At 43.0% G+C, this 21,196-nt stretch overlaps 1 protein-coding gene across 4 annotated transcripts in view; it reads left to right on the top strand.

Annotated features, from left to right (window-relative positions):
- Window positions 1-21,196, top strand: part of mtcl1 (microtubule crosslinking factor 1) — a 214,643-nt gene that overhangs the window by 154,015 nt on the left and 39,432 nt on the right. For 3 of the 4 annotated variants that reach the window (XM_073047438.1, XM_073047429.1, XM_073047457.1), the window contains exons 10-12: window positions 2,743-2,910; window positions 6,361-6,615; window positions 19,831-20,151. In XM_073047438.1, the coding sequence (XP_072903539.1) occupies window positions 2,743-2,910; window positions 6,361-6,615; window positions 19,831-20,151 (744 nt within the window). The remainder of the gene's footprint in view (window positions 1-2,742; window positions 2,911-6,360; window positions 6,616-19,830; window positions 20,152-21,196) is intronic. The other variant, XM_073047446.1, reaches the window with a different exon arrangement.

The raw sequence follows: 21,196 nt of genomic DNA, 5'->3' as shown, positions 1-21,196 counted from the left end.
CGTAGACAGGGTGCAAGGTCACAAAAAGGTAGATTGTGAGGACAAGAGACCATCTTATCATCTCAGGGAAGCATTCAATGGTCTTCTAACAGTACGTGCTTTCAGGAGGGGGGAGAAGAGAGAATATCTGGGATGGGTGGGCTCTTTGCTGTGCTAGCTACTTTACAGAGGCAGCAAGAAGCATAGGCAGTCCATGTAGGGCAGGATGGTTTCTGTGAAGTGCTGAACTGTGTCCACAACTCTCTACAATTTCTTGCAGTCATGGGCAGAGCCCAGATAGTATTCTTTCTATGATGCATTGATTTAAAAATTGGTGAGGGTCAAAGGAGACATGCCAAATTTCTTTAGCCTGTTGAGGAAGTAGAGGCACTGCTAAGATTTCTTGAGTCTTGCATCAACATAGTTATAGCTTAGAGTGTTTTGAGGTTTCTTTCTTATGTTCCACTTTGTACCTGACTCATACGGAATATTACTGTTTCTATGGAAACGAACAATCCTCCATTACCTCATCATCATTCTTCATAAACAAGAATGGGTCAGCGAGTTTGAATCTGGAAGACATCAGAGCCAAATGTGACTCTGTTCTGTGCACACATATTAATCCTCTGCTAGTCAATGAGCTATACCTGGTGCAGGAGTCCAGGCAATCTTCTTTCCTATTGTCTACCTTCTCCAGCTTTAATACCCTGATATGAATTGTAGTTTATATATATTTGATTATTCTGGTATCAGAAGACATTTCTCTGACCAGTAGCTTAGCTAGGAAGGTTCTGGTTATGTGCAAATTGTTACCCCTAAAGTTGGCGCCCACCCCATCTAAATTTGAGAGTTGCTTCATCAAACAGCATTTCAATGCTTCAATACATTTTTTCAAAGTTATATCAAAATTTGATAATTTACGTATATAAACACTATATTGAAGGAGGTAAGCAGTTAAGTTCAGGCTTTTGCATCACATTCAGTTATTAGATTCAAAAGAATCCTCTTTAACATCGGGGAAAAATCATTTACACTGTTGCACAAGAGAAACAGTTCAATTTTGACATCATGTAAGAATGAGGATTGACTTAACATCCTCTCTTCAAGAGAAAAAAATTATTTGAAGTTCCCACAACAGACTCTGGTGCCATGATCCCAGTTGGATATCGGAGATTGAACAAAAATAGATATGGGTATAGCAGTGTCTGAGGTCAGATAACCCGCCCTTTACCATAGAACCATAGAACACTACAGCACAGTACAGGCCCTTCAGCCCTCCATGTTGTGCCGACCCATATAATGCTTAAAAAAAAGTACTAAACCCACACTACCCCATAACCCTCCATTTTTCTTTCATCCATGTGCCTGTCCAGGAGGCTCTTAAATACCCCTAATGTTTTAGCCTCCACCACCATCCCTGGCAAGTCATTCCAGGCACTCACAACCCTCTGTGTAAATAAAACTTACCCCTGATGTCTGCCCTAAACTTCCCTCCCTTAATTTTGTACATATGCCCTCCGGTGTTTGCTGTTGGTGCCCTGGGAAACAGGTACTGACTATCCACCCTATCTATGCCTCTCATAATCTTGTAGACCTCTATCAAGTCCCCTCTCATTCTTCTACACTCCAAAGAGAAAAGTCCCAGCTCTGCTGACCTTGCTTCATATGATTTGTTCTCCAAACCAGGCAACATCCTGGTAAATCTCCTCTGCACTCTCTCCATAGCTTCCACATTCTTCCTATAATGAAGTGACCAGAATTGAACACAATACTCTAAGTGCAGTCTCACCAGAGATTTGTAGAGTTGCAACATGACCTCTCTACTCTTGAACTCAATCCCCCTGTTAATGAAGCCTAGCATCCCATAGGCCTTCTTAACTACCCTAACAACCTGTGCAGCGACCTTGAGGGATGTAACTGACCATTAATCCTGTACTCAGTCTTCTGGTTTGTCCTTCCAAAATACATCACCTCACACGTCCGGATTGAACTCCATCTGCCATTTTTTTGCCCAACTCTGCAGCCTGTCGGCTCTTAAACCCAAGGAAAGAACCGAGAAATCAATTTAAAGTCTAGATAAATATGTTATTCTTGCTTTGTCTTTCTGTAACCCATTTTAGTCCTGCAATTTCCAGAGATTTCTGTGCTATCACCATTTTGACTTCCAGGGGCAATTTTAATTGCCCTACAGTTGGCCATTATAACCACACCTGCCCTGCCCTCATTTTCTAGAATTCCCTGAACTTCTCTGTCCCTTAGATATGTTTTCTCCTTTGAATCCCAGTAAAACCTATTTCTGAAGCTAAGCTTTTGCTCAACTGCACCAAAATTTCTTTGTGTGATTTGGTTTTAAATTTTGGGTTACCAACATTACTATGAGTGTCTTGCTGCATTTTCCTCTACTAAAGGTGTTTTTGATCTGTTGAAGAGGAGTGAGCAGGGACTTGTATATTTCAGAAACACTGGTTTGGATAAGTTGCACTGAATCTTCGATATAATTATTCAGTCAGGTCAAAAATAGGCTATTTGGCCCCTCAAGGCTTTGCCTACTCTGCAGAGAACAATCCATTCTTCCCCATCTGATGCAGTTTACTCCCAGACAAATATTTATCATTCTCTTTGGGAACTTGCAATTGACACCACATTTCAAGTAGTTCATTTTGTGTCAGAACTACCACTGCGCAAGTAAGCTTTTCCTCACGCCACTCATAAATATTTTGCCAAAAACTGCAAAATTTTTATATAACTTTCTCCCTTCCACAGGCCAGAGAAAACCGAAGGATCCTAATTGCTCTGAAGTCTATTTTGGAAGAGTTTGGTGCTGAGCTTGGGGAGGAGGAGAAACGTCGCCATGAGTTGCAGCAACAGTATGTAAATGAAAAAGCTGCCTGGGAAATGGAATACACGGAGCAAAAATGTCAGCTGGCCCAGGTAGATAGCAATCTTCACATTGATCAGTATGTCAGCTATGATGGGAAATCTTGATTAAGATTGGTTTCGTTTACGTTTCACTTTGAGTGGCTATTTAGAGTCAGCTATATGGTATATTCCCTGAAAATTAAGATATACTAAATTATAGTTAAAATGAACTACAGCTTTGAGAAATTTTTAAAAACCATCACATCTTTGAAACTACATTCCAGAGAAATGTTAGAGGAGCCATTTTCATTATCCCTGTTGAACATGCCTTTTGGACTTTGAAGGAGTAGAGTTGTAAAACTAAACGTCCACCATAGTCTCAGCCCAGATTCTTCTCTTTGAATCAATTACAACTCTTTCACCAGAGGTATGGTTATATATTCAGCAGTGTGTAACCCTAATGGATTACTTCCTTATTCACTTAGTACTCTAATCTGGTTGACCAAAATTTTTAAAAGTTAATGGAAGTGATAGCCATTACAAGTCTTCAGATATGTAGATCAGATGGAAAAACCTCATCAGAACCCAACTGCAAGTTTTACATGGGACCTGACTGAATTTTTCAATCCCACCAATCTACTAACCACCTTGAAAGGTGGAAGAGATTTGGCTATAATTTTTAATAATTCTATTTGAGCCCAGAAGAGCAAACTTGTTCCTGTAAGTCACACTTGGGACCTACAGTAACAGGCTCACCTGCTTTGAATTCTCCCTTCCTTGGCCATTTTTACCTGGAAGTTGCCAGCAGTTTGTGAGTTCTGCCTGGTCAATAAATGTGTTCAGCAGTTCAAAGGATCACTCCCCGAATAATTCACCAGTCAGCAGCCTCGCCCAGGAATAAAACTGAACACTAATTATCGTTCCTTCATGGATATGGTTTAATTTTCCTATATGTCGTTAAACTGAGCAGCTTTCAAGGCACCTTCAGAGGACATACCATATTGAGAAGGGGACTTATTTCCCCAAGAAGTATTGGTGAATCATTGTTTACTACAATTTGTAGCTAGACTGGACTGCCAACACAGATGCCTTGTGCAGGAAGGCACAGAGTCGACTGTACTTCCTAAGAAGGTTGGCGTCATTCAATGTCTGTAGTGAGATGCTGAAGATGTTCTATAGGTCAGTTGTGGAGAGCGCCCTCTTCTTTGTGGTGGCGTGTTGGGGAGGAAGCATTAAGAAGAGGGACGCCTCACGTCTTAATAAGCTGGTAAGGAAGGCAGGCTCTGTCGTGGGCAAAGTACTGGAGAGTTTAGCATCGGTAGCTGAGCGAAGGGCGCTGAGTAGGCTACGGTCAATTATGGATAACTCTGAACATCCTCTACATAGCACCATCCAGAGACAGAGAAGCAGTTTCAGCGACAGGTTACTATCAATGCAATGCTCCTCAGACAGGATGAAGAGGTCAATACTCCCCAATGCCATTAGGCTTTACAATTCTACCGCCAGGACTTAAGAACTTTTTAAAAGCTATTATTAATGCTTTTTGAGATAGTGATTTAGATGCATATCATATTTTTACTGAGTTAAGTATTGTATGTAATTAGTTTTTGCTACAACAAGTGTATGGGACATTGGAAAAAAGTTGAATTTCCCCATGGGGATGAATAAAGTATCTATCTATCTATCTACAATAGAAACTTATCTTTTCTGACAGCAGCAGATTTATTTAGTTGTTGGGATTGTTTCATTAATGGAATATGAACTGCTGTCAGATTGAAGTTCAAGTTTAATTCTCATTCAACCACACACATTAATACAGCCAAACGAAACAGGTGAAAAACACAGAAACAGCAGTCACACACAGCACATTTTTACCAAAATCTGATAAATTCTCATCCTGCATCCAACTGTATTAAAAGTGGGAACCAAGGAAATAGTGAAAACATTGGTTGTCTTTTCCAAAATTCTATAGATTATGGAACATTTCCTCCAAAAGGAAGGATGAGGAAAAGGTGGAAGAGCCAACTGTTAGGTTTAAAAAAAACTAGATTGTTATGAAGGATATAACTTTGAAAAAATAAAGAGGAACAGACAAAGTTAACATGGGTTTATGAAAAGGGAAGTTACATCTAACAAAACCACTGAAATTTTTCAAGGATGTAACTAGTAAATGGATAAAGGGGTACTATTGGGTGTGGTGTTTCTGGATTTTCATAACTTTGATAAAGGCCCACATAGGAGATTAGAGTGCAAGGTACATATGTATACCTGCATGGATTGAAACTTGGCTAACGGAGAAGAAACAGTGTAGGAAACAATAGGGCTTTCTCAGAATGACAGACGACTTGTCAGATACTTAAAGCATCAGTGCCAGCATCCAGTCATTTACAATATATATATCAATGATTTGAACGAGGGAATCAAATGTAATTCTTCTAAATTTGACAATACAAATCTGGATGGAATTGTGAGAATGATGAGGTGAGGCTTTGAGAAATTGCATGAGTGAATGACTAGATTATGAAGTTACTTCAGAAGGAGAATCAAAGAAGTTGTAACCACAAGAGATTCTGCAGTTGCTGGAATTTCAAAGCTACACACACACAATGCTGGAGGAACTCAGCAGATCAGGCAGCATCTATGGAGAGGAATTAACAGTTGAAATTTCGGGCTGAGACCCTTCTTCAGAACTGTAAAGGAAGGGAGGAGAAGTTGGAATCAAAAAGCTGATATTGTTTAGATGATGAGGTATTGGGGTTACCTTGTATACCACTAAAAGCAAACTTGCAGGTGAATGAAACTTAAGATGGCAAATGGTCTTTATTGCAAGAGGTTTTGAAGACAAAAGGAAGAATATCTTATTATACAATTATTCCAGGCCTTTATGTGGCCACATTATGTGCAGTTTTGATGATCTTACATCAGAAAGTTTGAGGGAATGAGGCAAAGGCTTCACAAGACTGACTCCTGGGATGGTGGGACTGTTGTATGAGGAAACTAGGCTGTATTCACTAAAGCAGAAAAATGGCAAGGATCTCTTTGAAAAGTACAAAATTCCAACAGGACTCGTCACGCTGTATTCGGAGGAGAGATTGGCTGAGGCAACTAGAATGGGGAATTAAACTCAAAGTATGGGGTAAAATATTTAGGACTGAAATGAAGAGAACTTTCTTCATTCAGAGGGTGCTGAACATGTAGAATTCTCTACCTTTAGAAGGCTGTGGAGGCCGCATCATACTTAAGAAAGAAGTAGATAGATTTGTAGACACAAAAAGCATCAGATTCTATGGGGAGAGAGTGAGAACATGGTATTAAGATAATCAATCAACTATGATCATATTGAAATGTGGAGCAGCTTCAAAGGGCCAAATAGACTGCTCCTGTTCCTATTTACTTTGTTTCTAAATTTCTGGTAAAACTAAGCACATTAGTTTTATTGAATTTCTTGTTAGATTTGAAGAAGTGTTTCAGTGCTTACCAATGTTACTTGCAGAATCTGAAATCTGCACTTTCATGTAACAGTTTGAAAACAAGATCGGGGAACAGTCTTCCAGCAAGAAGGGCTCCAGTGATCCCAAAGACCTGTTCACGCGGGAGCGAGAGGAGCACCGGAAGCTGCTGGCGGACAGTCACAGTCAGGTCATGGATCTGCACTGGCAGCTGCAGCAGTCTGAGAAGAAGTGGAAGCGAGAGAAAGAAGAGCTGCTGGAGAAGTTTGACCGAGAGGAGCGAGAGTGGAAAAGACAGACTAAGGAACTACAGAGCAAGCTGAAACAGGTAGGTAATGTCAAGTGGCATGTGGAGAGGCAGGGAGGAGAAGCGGAAATCATGCTGTACAGATGCATGGACCCATAGCTGAAGAATATTAATGTTACACTGAAGGAGACTGCATTGGCTCCCGAAGACTGGCATGTTCATTGGGGCGGTTCAAGGTGGATTAGTGCATGTCTTTTTGCATGGAGAATGGAGGGCAATAGCATATATCATGGAATTACAGAATGGTTGCAGCACGGAAGGCAATTAATCTGCCTTTTCAGTTCATACGAGCTCCATGTTAGAACAATCAACTGGCGTCATCTCCTGCCCTCATTCTGTAGTTTTCAAATTTCTTCTTATAAAAGTCTAGCATAGCAGCGACGTGTAGAGGAGTGGGGGAAATTCATATTCAAATTGTCTTGAGTACATTCCTGGCCAGTAAATATTGTCATTTAAAGTAAAATTGAATAGGTATATGGACAGGAAAGGAATGGAGGGTTATGGGCTGAGTGCAGGTCAGTGGGACTAGGTGAGAGTAAGCGTTTGGCACGGACTGGAAGGGCCGATATGGTTATAAATTAGAAGTGGCTGTAAACAAAGACAGAGAAACAATATGTAGATGAAAGCAGCAAAAATAAACTGGAGATAGAAGTTAACAAGAAACCAGATGATTTCCAGAGCACCATATGCTGTGGGAGCATGTGTCTAACATTTGGCTCATACCTGTTGGATTTGCAAATGTAACTCATCACATGGAGGTCACAAAACAGATCTAAAGTAACATCCAACACCCCAGCATCCGTCTCCCCATAAACATGGTGCACTCACGCGCACACACACACCAATATAAAGTGCATTCATATCAAGGCTGGGCTTATCATTTTTAAAGCTAATATGGAAGCACAAACTGTGTAAAACTAATATAAAACCACAGAATCTTTGGTCTTTAATTTATGGACAGTATTTTGCTCAAATTGCAACATGTAGGTTAAGAATGGATGATTCATCTCCAATAAGGGCAGGAATTCTGAAACTCTGCAGATGATGAAGGTCACTGAAATGTTAATCAAGCATTTCCCTTGTCAGTTACTGACTAACCAGGAGATTGTCTCCAATAATTCTGCGTTTACATTTTTACTTTGAAATTTGACTCATCTTAAGATCTTTAGAGAGTAAATCTTTGGAGCTAATAGATTTCTGAAAATTGGTAATTTTGGGCATATTAAGCAATGAATTTGTGCTGGGGGTAGAAATATGAAGATGCAGAGGCAGGTTCAATTGTCAGCTAGGAATGTGAAAAATCTTGGTTTTCAGAGACTCAGCATTGCTTTAGAATGTGCCTGGAAACATCTGTGAATGCCTGTTCTCACATTTGTGAAAGTATTATAAAAACCTCTAGAAGCACAATGCCCTTCCTTTAAAGATTTTTTTAAAGAGCTATTGATGAATAATACAATGAAGTTTTCTGGCTTCCAGTATCGGTTTTGCATTGTCTAGAAATGGAACAATGTTGTACAGTCACTCCACAGTCAACTTCCTGTTTTATTAGTCTTTGAGGAGGAAATAATATCTCCTGTGCATCAGTACTTTGCAAATCTCTTTTCAATAAACAGTTATAATATATTTTGACTGGCTCCTCTTCTTACCATCCGGAGCTACTGACAGCTGGGAGACTGAGGAAAGCCAATTATTTTTACTAAAGGGGATTATACTTATGTAGTTGGGGGAAGGGATTATTTCCAAGGATAACTGAACAATAGATGAAAAACAAAGTACAAAGTGATCTTCCTTCATGAAACAATCAGCAATTTATGAAGCTCCTTAACCCTAGCATATTGCAGTCTGTTATTGTGTTGTGCCAGAACCCTGTGCCACAAGGCAGTCTCGTGGGATGCTTTTCAGAGTTGGTTGTCAATTGATGTTTGCCATGTTTAACTGTGTTACAACCCATCCTCTGAACAGCTGGGAGTTGTTCAGAGCAGTGTAATGGTGTAGCCGGTCCACTGAGGGTTGAAACTCTTGTCAGTTTTCTCTACTGTTTGTTGTTTGCTTCAGTTCACATGTTAAGAGTTGGGCAGGAGTTGGACGTGGTTAGCCTTGCATCTGCTGCTTGAAGTCCATGCTTGCTGTGTATGAAACTAATTAATGCTACTGAAAAAGATTATTATTGAGTCATTGATACTGATGGCACATAAAGAGGCCAGTTGACTCAAGCCAGCTATAAAAGAGCTAATCCCATCATCTGCCTCTTGATCTATAATGAGAAGCTCATTTAAATACTTCATTAAATTAATTCACGTAACTGCTATATTTCTGTCAAGAGGTTTCTGCTTGCAGTCTTGATGTTTTACGTGGTACTGTTAGTACATTGCTTTCTGCCAAGTTGAGCCATCACAAAGCAGCAACAATGTGGGCGGAATTGCTCCATTCTTCTCAGCCATTCCCTCCAGAATTTTGGTCTTTTACAGAAGACAAAAGCATAAATAAGCATATGTCTGAGCAATGAAAGGTGGGCTTCGTCTAATACCGCTGATCTTTCTATATGCAAACTCTTGGCAATCCCTTTTTGTTTAGGGGCACACTGTAATTGAGATATAAGCTCCCTGTTTAGGTACAGAGAATAGGAACAATTCCCTAATGTACTTTTCGACAAGAAAGATAAGGCTTGATTTAAAATAAAGGTTTCCTTTTACCCTTTAAATTGGTTCCATGCCTCTCATTTGGACACTTGCTTCGACTAGTCTAAAGCTAGTCTAAAACAGTGCTTGCACATCCCATCAACAATACTGATAAAATATGTAACATACTCTGTTGCAGTTTCCAGAAGTGAAAGTAGAGCTCTCTTGCAAGCTGCTCAGTTTAAATACGTGACTGGTGTAAAATTAGTGAAGAAATGGGATAAAGTGGGAGGAAAGGTGGGGAGGCTGCAACTGGTATGAAATGCTTACTGCCTAGTGCTTCACACATTGCATACGAGCAACAACTGTTTGTAACAATCTTGCCTTTGGCTCAGAAAATGCCAGGTTCTATGGAGAATTGATGACGGAAGTCTTGGTCTCCAGTGGTGCTACTTTGGGGCCATTTGGTCTATTGAGTCTGCTCCGCCATTTCATCATGACTGATCCAGTTTTCCTCTCAACCCCAATCTCTTGCCTTCTCCCCTTAACCCTTCATGCCCTGACTAATCAAGAACCTATCAACCTCTGCCTTAAATAAACGTAAAGACTTGGCCTCCACAGCTGCTTGTGGCAAAGAATTCCACAGACTCATGACTCTCTGGCTCAAGAAATTCCTCTTCATCTCGGTTCTAAAAGGACACCCCTCTATTCTGAGGTTGTGTCCTCTGGTCTTACTCTCTCCCACCATAGGAAACACCCTCTCCACATCCACTCTATCAAGACCTTTCACCATTCGATATGACAAGCCACTCAATCCTAGAATAATTTTAGAGAACCTCCTTTGTAACCTTTCCAGATTCAGCATGTCCTTTCTAAGGGGCCCAAACCTGCCCACACTACTCCAAGTGAGGCCTCACTAGTGCTTTATAAAGTCTCAGCATTACATCCTTGAATATAAAAACCTTCCTCACCACAGACTCATCATCATGTGCCATACTCTGCCAGAGCCTCAGCAGCCACCTTCTTCCACTGCGATCTGTCGGCAGTCAAACCTCTTGCATCTCTGGCAGTGAGGCTGGTCCACTTCTTGATGTTGTCAATACAGGTTGTCCTCTGTCTGCCTTGGGGGCGGCTTCCTTCTACTCTGCCTTCAAGCACAGTGCATTCCAGTGTGTCATCAGTTCTTGAGATGTGTCCAAAATAGCGAAGTTTCCTTTGGATAACGGTTTCCAGGGCTATTGGTTTCGTGCCAATCTTTTCTAGGATGAAATTGTTGAATCTCCTTTCAATGTATAATACCCTGAGGATCCGTCTGTATGTCCACATCTCAAATGCTGTCAACTTCTTTTCATCAGCTGCTTTTAGGGTCCATATTTCACAGCCATAAAGGGCTACTGGCCAGACCAGATTCTTGAGGAGGCGTATCTTGGTGTCATTGCTCACAGATCTATCTTTCCAGATGTTCCAGAGTTTGGTAGTGCTTGTGTGTGCCATTGCTAGCCTTCAACTAATTTCTTTGCTGCATTCATTTGTGTCATTTAGTTCTACACCAAAGTATATAAAGGAGGACACTTGTTCGATCTTGCCGTTTCTGATGTAGATGTCACCTTGAATTGCAGTTTTGCTTATCACCATAACTTTGGTCTTTTTGCCATTTATCAGCAATCCAAATTCAGCAGAGACTTTTACAACATTATTGAGTAGTGCTTGTAAATCTTCTTTTGTTGTGGCTAGCAGGACTGTGTCATCTGTGTATCTGTAGTTACTGATAGTTCTTCCTCCTATTTTAATGCCAGTATTGTCTGAAATTGCCAGTCTCATGATCATCTCAGTGTAGATGTTAAAAAGGTGTGGAGAAAGGATGTAGTACCACAGACTCAGCCTGCAAATTAATCTTTTGGGAATACTGCACAAGGATTCCCAAGTCCCTTTGCACTTCAGTTTTTCGTATTTTCTCTCAACTTACAAAATAGTCAAACTTTTTATTTCTTTCCGAAATGCGTGACCCTACACTTCACAACAGTCAATTCTTTGCCCGTTCTCCTGTTCTGTCTAAGTCCTTCTGTAGCCTCTCTACTTCCTCAAAACTACCTGCACCTCCAGCTATCTTCATATTGTCTGCAAACTTTGCAACAAAGCCATCAATTCCATCATCCAAATCATTGACATATAATGTTAAAAGAATCAGTCCCAACACAGACCCCTGTGGAACACCACTTGTCACCAGCAGCCAACTGGAAAAGACTCCCTTTATTCCCACTCTTTTCTTCCTGCCAATCAGCCAATGCTTTATCCATGCTAGAATCTTTTCTGTAATACCATGGGCTTGAAACTTGCTAAGCAGCCTCATATGTGGCACCTTGTCAAAGGCCTTCTGAAAATCCAAGTATGCAACAGCAACCAATTATTCTGTTTGTTATTTCTTCAATGAATTCCAACAGGTTGTCACTCAAGATTTTCCCTTGAGGAAACCATGCTGACAACAGCCTATTTTATCACCTGCCTCCAGGTACCCTGAGATCTCATCCTTAATAAGCTACTCCAACATCTTCCCACTCATGGTGTTTCTTCTGCCTCTCTCCCTTCTTGACATTTGCAATTTTCCATCCTTCCGGAACCATTCCAGAATCTAGTGATCCTTGAAAGATCATTACTAATGCCTCCGCAATCTTTTCAGCCATCTCTTTCAGAACCCTGTTGTGTACACCATCTGATCCAGGTGACTTATCTTCAGAACTTTCAGTTTCCCAAGAAGGTTCTCTCTAGTTATGGTAACTTCACACACTTCATGACCCCTGACATCTGGAACTTCTACCATTCTGCAAGAGTCTTCCACAGTGAAGACTGATGCAAAATACTTAATCGGTTCATCCATCATTTCATTGTCCCCCGTTACTACCTCTCCAGCATCATTTTCCTGCAATCTGATAATGACTCTCACCTCTCTTTTACACTTTAAGTATCTGAAGAAATTTTTGATATCCTCTTTAATACTATTGGCTGGTTTACTTTCGTATTCCATCTTACCTTCTTATTGACTTTTTAAGTTGCCTTCTGTTGGTTTTTAAAAGCTTCCCAATCCTTTTACTTCCCACTAAATTTTGCTGTATTATATGTCCTCTCTTTGGCTTTTGTGTTGGCTATAATTACTCTTGTTAGCCACGGTTTTGTGATCTTTCCTTTAGAATACTTCTTCCAATTTATTTCCAGAAATGCCAGCCATTGCTGTTTTGCCATCATCCCTGCCAGTGTTCTTTTCCAATCAATTCTGGCCAACTCCTTTCTCATGCATCTGTAGTTCCTTTTACTCCACTGTAATACTGATACATCTGATATTAACTTCTGCTTCTCAAATTTTAGGGTAAATTCATCATTTTATGATCACTTTCCCCTAATGGCTCTTTTACCTTTAGCTCTCTAATCAATTCTCATTCAGTGCACAACACCCAATCCAGAATTGCTGATCCCCTCATGATTTCAACCATGAGCAATTCTAAAAAAACAATCTTCTTTCAGCCATCATTCAGTGAAGCTTACAACATCATACCTGCCAATCTGCAGCTGTGCTGCAAGTTCATCTAACTTATTCTGTATACTGCAAGCATTCAAATGTAACACCTTAAGTCCTGTATTCACCTGGTGACTGCAATTTTGTCACATCAACAGCCTCTCCTCACTACACATTGCTTCTGTTTGTAATCCAGCTGCCCCATTTTCAGCACAATTATCTGCCTTCCCTACGATATTTCTTGCATTGAAATATAGGCAGCTCAGAACACTAATTACACCATACTCAACCTTTTGATTCCTGGCTTTGTCTGAGGTCTTACCAACATCTGGCTCTACAACCTCTCCACTAACTTCTATCACTCTGGTTCCCATTCCCCAGCAACTTTAGTTTAAACCCCACCATGCAGCATTAACAAATCTTCCTGCTAGGATATTAGTTCCCCTTCAGTTCAGGTGCAAACCATCCCTTCTGTTCAGGTCCCACCTTCCCAATGATCCAAAAATCTTATGCCTTCCCTCCTACACCAACTCCTTAGCTATGTGTTGAACTATATAATCTTCCTAGTTCTGGCCTCACTTGCACGTGGCATGGGCAGCAATCCTGGGATCACAGCCCTGGAGATCTTACCCTTTAACTTAGCACCCAACTCCCTGAACTCCCTATGCAGAACCCCATCATTCAACCTACCCATGTTATTGGTGCCTACATGAACCACGACTTCTGGCTATTCAGCCTCCCACTTAAGAATGCTGAGGACTTGATCCAAAATATCCCGGACCCTGGCACCTGGTCGACAACGTACCCTGCGGGAATCATGCTCTCGCCCACAGATTCTCCTGTCCATTCCCCTAAGTAACGAATCCACTATTCACCACAGCATGCCTTTTCTCCCCCTTCCCTTCTCAGTCACAGAGGCAGATTCAGTGCCAGAGACCCGACCACTGTGACTTTCCTCTGTTAGATCATCCCCCCTGACAAGCTGATGACAGAAAGGTTGGGGGTGTTCTGGGTAGTATGGAGGGTTGTCAGAGGTTACAGTGAGACATTGATAGGATGCAGAACTGAACTGAGAAGTGGCAGATTGACTTCAACCCAGACAAATGTGAAGTGGTTCAATTTGGTAGGTTCAATTTGAAGACAGAGTATAATGTCTTGGCAGTACAGATGATCTGAGATCTTGGGGTCTGTGTCTATAGGACACTCAAAGCTGCTGCACAGGTTGACAGTGTTGTTAGAAGGCGTATGGTGTGTTGGCATTCATCAGCCGTGGGATTGAGTTCAAGCGCCGTGTGGTAATGTTACAGCTATACAAGACCTTGGTCAGACCCCACTCGTAATACTGCGTTCAGTTCTGGTCACCTCACTACAGGAAGGATGTAGATACTATAGAGAGAGTCCAGAGGAGATTTACAAGGATGTTGCCTGGATTGGAGGCATACCTTATGAGAATAGGTTGAGTGTACTTGGCCTTTTCTCCTTGGCGTGATGGAGGATGAGAGGTGACCGGATAGATGTGTAGAAGATGATGAGGGACATTGATCGTGTGGATAGCCAGAGGCCTTTTCCCAGGCTGAAGTGGCTAACAAGAGGCAACATAGTTTTAAGGCGCTTGGAAGTAGGTACAGAGGGATGTCAGGGTTAAGTTTTTCCACATAGAGAGTGGTGAGTGCGTGGAATGCATTGCCGGTGGCGGTGGTAGAAGCAGATACAATAGAGTCTTTTAAAAGCCTCTTATAAAGGTATGTGGAGCTTAGAAAAATAGACGGCTGTGCGCTAGGAAAATTCTTGGCAGTCTCTAGAATAGATTACATGGTCAGCACAACATTGTGGGCCAAAGGGCCTGTAATGTGCTGTAGATTTCTATGTTCTATCTTCTCATATCCAAAGTGATATACCTGTTGTTGTGGGGCATAGCCACAGGGGTACTCTGCCCTGGCTTCTTAACCCCTATCCCCTTCCTGACTGTCGCCCAGTCTCCCATGTCCTGCACCTTGGGTGTAACTACCTCTCAAAATGTCCTAACTATCACCCTTTCGGCCTCCCAAATGATTTGAAGTTCATCCAGTTCCATCTCATTAACACGGATTGTTAGAGGCTGCAGTTAGATGCCCTTCTCAAAGTTGTAGCCGTCAGAGACACTTGAGGTCTCCCTGCCTTCCCACATCCCACATGAGGAGCATTTTACTATCCTGCCTGACTATCTCCACTGTCCTACCTGAGCTGATGTATAGAAAGGAAGGGGAAAATGCTTAACCTAGAGCTTTACTTTCCTTTTCCTTTTTCTGATGGATGCCTGTCTTCGTTGAAGTCTCAAAGAGCTAAAGGCTCAAGATCACCATTCTGACTCTGTCCACTCAGACAATGACCACTGTACTTGCCTCTGCCTTTCTTTAACTTGCTCTTCGCAAGCACTGATTGTTCGCTGGTTTGTCACTGGTTTGTCGCTGGTCAAAGCTCTTTCTCGCTGTAGTGACCCGCTGCTGCCTTTTGTGCTCGGGCAGTGGATCTGATTGAAGTCCCCCCCCCTCCTCTCAAAACCTCCAATGTCTAGACTGGCCACTGGTCAGAACTCTGTCACTAAATTTTTAGCTCTTTTTAAGCTAAATTTTAGGAAAGAGGTGAAGGTAATCCATAAGACATTGGGGGAGAATTCTAACGTTTGTGACGTTGACAGCTGAAGTCATGCCATCAGTGGTGAAATGACTACATACAGAAGTTTGAGGGCACAGATATCCCAAAGGGAGGAGAAAGGACCAGAAACAGAGCCAGTCATTTAAAACACAGTTGCATGTTGGTGAGCTCTGTAATTAGGTGAAAGTCATAGAACAAAGTAGTGCAGAAATAAATCAACTTGAATAACAACATGAGGTAGGACAGAAGCTAAAGCAATAACCATATAGAAAGAAAGCATTTGCTTTTCGGATTCCTCATAGTTGGAGGAGGGGGGAGCTCCATTGGCGAGCATGGTGGGCTTCCCTGCGAATGCGGAGCAACACGTCGGCCAGACAGGACACATGGTGGAAACCCACGTCGAGGAGCACAGGAGGTATATCCACTGAGGTTACCCAGAGAAACTGGCAATAGCAGAACATTGCATTTGCAATGGCCATGGGATTGACTTTGACGGCACAAAACTGCTGTGCTGCACTAATGGCTTTTGGGACCACCTGGTAAAGGAAGCCATTGAAATAAAACTAGACGGAAAGAATTTTAACGACGACAAAGTTCTCGCTGTAATTAAGAACTGGAATTCGATTGTAAACAAGGTGGGAAAATGGAAACCTGTTGGATGAGGACTAACCAATCAGGTGGGACTTACTATGGGGGTATAAATATCACTGGACTAGACTAGCCTGGGCATTATCCCTGATGAAGATGGCTGAGTTTGTCACCAAAACATCAGTTATAATCAATACCTTACCGGAGGACCAAAAGGCAGGCAGGGGGATGTGGAAGGCAGGTAAAGGGACGTGGAAGCTGAACGTTAAGCTGCTGACCCCAGAGAACATTGAGGAACTAGAGAAGGAGTACACAGGTTGGGGAACCTTGAAAGCCTTCGTTGATTCCCTGGTTCACTGGTGGGAAGCCACCAAGGAGAACATCAGGAGGTTCTTCATTCGCAAGGGTATCCAGAAAGCAAGGCAGGGGCAGAGGGAACTGCGAAAACTCCAGACAACATTGCAGCAACTTCTCCTTCTACAGTCGAAGGGGGTGGATGTCAGGGAGGAATTATGGGAGATGAAGGGCAGGCAAGCCCAGCACTTCACTGCCAAATCCTCCAAGATCATCTTCCAATCAAGGGTCCAAACCGTGGAGCAGGATGAGACATGCTCACGCTTCTTCCAAAAGGTGCACAGGGAGAGCTCTGTGATCCACAACCTTAAGGAAGAGGACGGCTCAGTTGTGTCCTCGCAGACAGACATACTGAGGATCTGCAGGTCCTTCTATGCCAGTCTGTACGGAGAAAAGGCCACAGACTCCACAGCCTCCGGCAACTTCCTGTCGTCTATCACGCAGGTCCTAGACGATGGCAAGCGGGAGAGTCTGGATCAGCTACTGATCCTGGATGAGCTGATATGCTCCGTCCGTTCCTTTGGGTCGAGTAAGACTCCCGGGAGCAATGGCTTACCGGTCGAGTTGTATTCGACTCTGTGGAACCGGATGGGCCCCGACCTGCTGGGAGTATACAACGCTATGCTTCTGGCGGGCAGCATGTCAGAGTCTATGAGGAAGGGCATCATCACCCTCATCTACAAGCAAAAGGGGGAAAAGGAGGACATTAGGAATTGGAGGCCCATCTCTCTCCTGAATGTGGACTATAAGATCCTGTCCAAGGCTGTCGCCAACAGGGTCAGGTCTGCTCTAGAGCAGATGATCCACCCGGACCAAACCTGTGCTATACTAGGCAGGAAGATCTTGGACAGCCTCGCGCTGCTGAGGGACACCATTGCCTACGTGCAGGACAGGGGGGTGGACGCCTGCCTAGTCAGCTTGGACGAGGAGAAAGCCTTCCACAGGATATCACACATGTACATGGTGGATGTACTCTCCAAAATGGGATTTGGGGAGGAAATCCGGAATTGGACCAAACTGCTCTACACAGACATCTGTAGTGCAGTCCAGGTCAACGGATGGGAAACAGACAGCTTCCCCCTCAGGTCTGGAGTCAGGCAGGGCTGCCCTCTCTCCCCTGTCTTGTTCGTGTGCTGCATTGAGCCCTTTGCTGAAGCCATCAGGTGGGATGGGGGCATAAGAGGGGTGACGCTGCCAGGCAGTGGAGGGACCCAAGTTAAAACCTCCCTGTACATGGACGACATCACCTTCTTCTGCTTTGATCCGAGGTCGGTTCACAGACTTAAGTATATCTGCAAACAGTTTGAGCTGGCGTCGAGCGCCAGGGTCAACCGCACGAAGAGCGAAGCTATGCTCTTCAGCAACTGACCCGAACGATCCATTGTGCCCTTCACCATCAGGCCCGACCACATGAAGGTTTTGGGGATCTAGTTCGGAGGGACCGAGGCATGCAGGAAGAACTGGTGGGAGTGGACTGCCAAGGTGAAACAGAAACTGGGGCTGTGGGGAGGGCGCTCCCTTTCGATAACGGGCAAGAATCTGGTCATCAGGTGTGAGGTGCTCTCAGGTCTGTTGTACTTGGCGCAGGTGTGGCCCATTCCCCGCTCCTGCAGCTTGGAAATCACCAGAGCCATCTTCAGATTCGTCTGGGGATCGAGGATGGAGCGAGTCAGACAGGCCGTCATGCACAAGTCCCTGGATAATGAGAGCAAGAACGTCCCCAATGTTGCCCTCACCCTGATGGCCAGCTTTGTGTGTGGATCCCAGATACATGGGCACAAAGTATCACTATGTACCCAGGTTCTACCTGTCGCCCTGGCTATGAAGGATGGGTCTGGCCCCACTCCCGCACAACGCCCCAGTCAGCTGGTCATTGCCGCCATACCTGTCCTTTGTAGAAAAGTTCTTCCATGTCAACGCCTTTGACCACAAGGCTATTGGACAGTGGTCGGCACATAACGTCCTGCAGGCACTGCAGGAGAAGGACGTGATGGACTCAGTGGGGTAGTTCCCTAAGCAGACTGCTCATTGCCAGAGCTCACAAACAGGCACCAAGACCTCACCTGGCTGGCGGTAAGAGGGGCCCTCCCAGTCCGATCCCTCCTGTACACCCGGAACATCGCTTCCACACCCCTCAGTCCATGGGAGGACTGCAATGAGGCGGAGTCACTGACTCACCTCTTTGCACACTGTGGGTTCGCGAAAAAGGTGTGGAGGAGGATGGAAGGGATGGTGTCAAGATTCATGCCCAGCAGCTGCGTAACTGAGGACTTCCTGATTTATGGGCTGTTCCCGGGATCAGATGCTGCTGGCGGATCATCAACTCGGTGAAGGGCGCTCTTTGATCAGCACGAAACTTGATGGTCTGCCAGCACACGGAGTTGTCTGTGGCTGAGTGCTGCCGGCTGGCACATTCCCGCCTGCAGGAATACGTGCTGAGGGATGCACTCAGGCTGGGTGCGAAGACCCGTTGACGAAGGACCACAGTTTAAGGTTCTTCACCCGTGGGAGTGGGAGGGGCCGGATGGGGAGGAGAATACCCCTCATCAGCAGTGTGGATAAATGAGTCAGCATGGTGCCCCAGGAGTGGCTGGAAATGTATAGACTGAGAAGGAACTTTGGTAAAGGAATGAGAGTCAATGCCTGGATGTTTATTGTTAATAATTTTTTTTGTAAATAGCTCTTTAATCCTTGCCTGAAGTTTGAGAGTCGATGAATGGTTTATTGTAAACATCTTTAATTTGAATAGGAACAGACAGCCAATGCATAATTTATTGTATAAGGATTCAGATTTAATGAATTTTTTTTCCATGTAGATAACTTTATTTTGTAATATTCCTGAATAAAGTATTTTTGGGGAAAAAAATCAGTTATAATCAATACCTGTATGTGCCTGAAAGCCTGAGAAGAATTTGCAAGCAATAGTATTTTCTCAGTATTATTTGCGTTCATTGCTTGAGTGTGAAAATTGATTATTCTCCAAACCTGAGCCAAATTCAAATTGACTGTGGGCTTGTTAGGGCAATTTTAATTTTGTACTCAATCGCAAGTACAGAAGAAAGTACTCAGTTAAATCACAAGTGCAGAAAAAGGTGCTGGCCTGATGATAGGGCTGTTTTCCATGTGGAAATGCGAATGGCCATTTTACAGATGGGATATTATGTCAGTTGTTTTCTCAAACAATACAAGATCTAATGCCACTGTTTCAGACAAAGGAGTAGGTTATCCATGTTGTTGTGACAAATAACATTACCAAAAGGTTGACAATTATTTGGTAATTGTCACTTTGCTGTATATGGAAACCCACCATATACAATGTGGTTCCAAAATTACAACCATGACTCTATTTGAGAAGTACCATACTAGTTAGAAAGTGCTTTGGGGTATTCTTAAAGGGATGTGAAGAAACTATATAAATGTAACTTCCTTTGTAGAAAAAGCTAAAACGTAATGTTGCCCTTGCAACCCCTGCACAGTTACAACATCAGCTGATTACTCATCTTTGACAATGGCCCTCTTATGTTCCAAATACAGCTTCAGGCAGAGTCCAAACTTTGGAGAGGAGAAGGCCCTTTCACTGACCAAGAGGAGCCAGTGCTGGAAGCCTTGGAACCTTGCCCAATGCGAGAAAGTATCCACAATCGTCGCTCACAAGGTCGCAGGCCTTTCTGGGAACCCGAGCAACTGCAATGCAGAGAGAAATCCTCCTTTGCTCTGAAGGAAGGTGACAAGTTCCATGCTCCTCCAAAGATATTCCCTGATGCCTTGTCACTCGGATCAGTGAGTAATGCCAAGGTCCCTCAGCCTTGCAACTTGGAAAATGAGAGGAAAAAAATTGCACTCTGCCTTGGTGAGGTTAGTCTTAAGTACAAGGTCAACGTATTGGAATCTGCTGTTGTGAGACGTAATACAGAACATTGTTGTATGTGGCTGTGCTAAACAATAGACCATCTCTTTCACAGGAATTTTATGTCATTTGCATAAATCTCTTTGGAACGATCTATTTCCTGATATAGTGAATCCTTGCATCAGCAACTGCATGTCTGTACCTCATAAAATTAAGCAAAGCTGTAGGAAGCATGATCTCACTTTCACTGAGTTAACGCGTTCTTTCCAAAGCTATATGGAAGAGCTTGAATCCTTTTTCTTGGGGGGAGCAGAAACATGGCTGTTTAGACACATCACTTCTGTCTCACTGCACTTTAATGTAAAGCAAATACTCCCATACATAACACTCCATCTAGGCCTGATAGATTGCAGATTTTGGCAAATGATTTGAAGTGTTCAAAATAAACTGAGGATAGTCCTTGCACCAATATATTACTACTGGAGATTTTAGAGCCAGCATCCTACCTATCGAATGGGCAAATAGTGTATGCCAATGAGACTGGGCTGGTTGACGGATGGAAATTTGATTTTAAAAAAAAGGTCTGCCTTACTTAATAGCTACGTGCCCCCACCCAAAATGCCCGGCTATCAGCCACAGCTCTGGATTGCATAAGGAACCACATAAAACATGGACTGCACTATTAATCCCTTACATTAAATCACAAGTGGTGACGAGGCCTCAAGTGGTGGGACCTGAGACCCAAACTAGTCCTGTTAGCTTGTGACTTTTCAATCTGATAAAGGGAATTTTCTGTTCACAGGTTAAAGGCATTTATTAACAATTAAAATTGATTTAAATTACGAGAAACATTTTAATTATTAAAATTATTTAACATTAATTAATCATAATGCATTAAACAACTTAAAATTAACTAAAAGCATAAGTAAAGAAAGCAAAACGAAAATCTCTCATCCTCCACTGGTCCAAGGAGAAAAGGCCAGGTTCACTCAACCTATTCTCATAAGGCATGCTCCCCAATCCAGGCAACATCCTTGTAAATCTCCTCTACAC

Source organism: Hemitrygon akajei, chromosome 1 (genome assembly GCF_048418815.1).
Source record: "Hemitrygon akajei chromosome 1, sHemAka1.3, whole genome shotgun sequence".
NCBI lineage: Eukaryota > Metazoa > Chordata > Chondrichthyes > Myliobatiformes > Dasyatidae > Hemitrygon > Hemitrygon akajei.
Note: the sequence above shows the minus strand (reverse complement) of the source record. Positions and strands in the feature narration are given on the sequence as shown.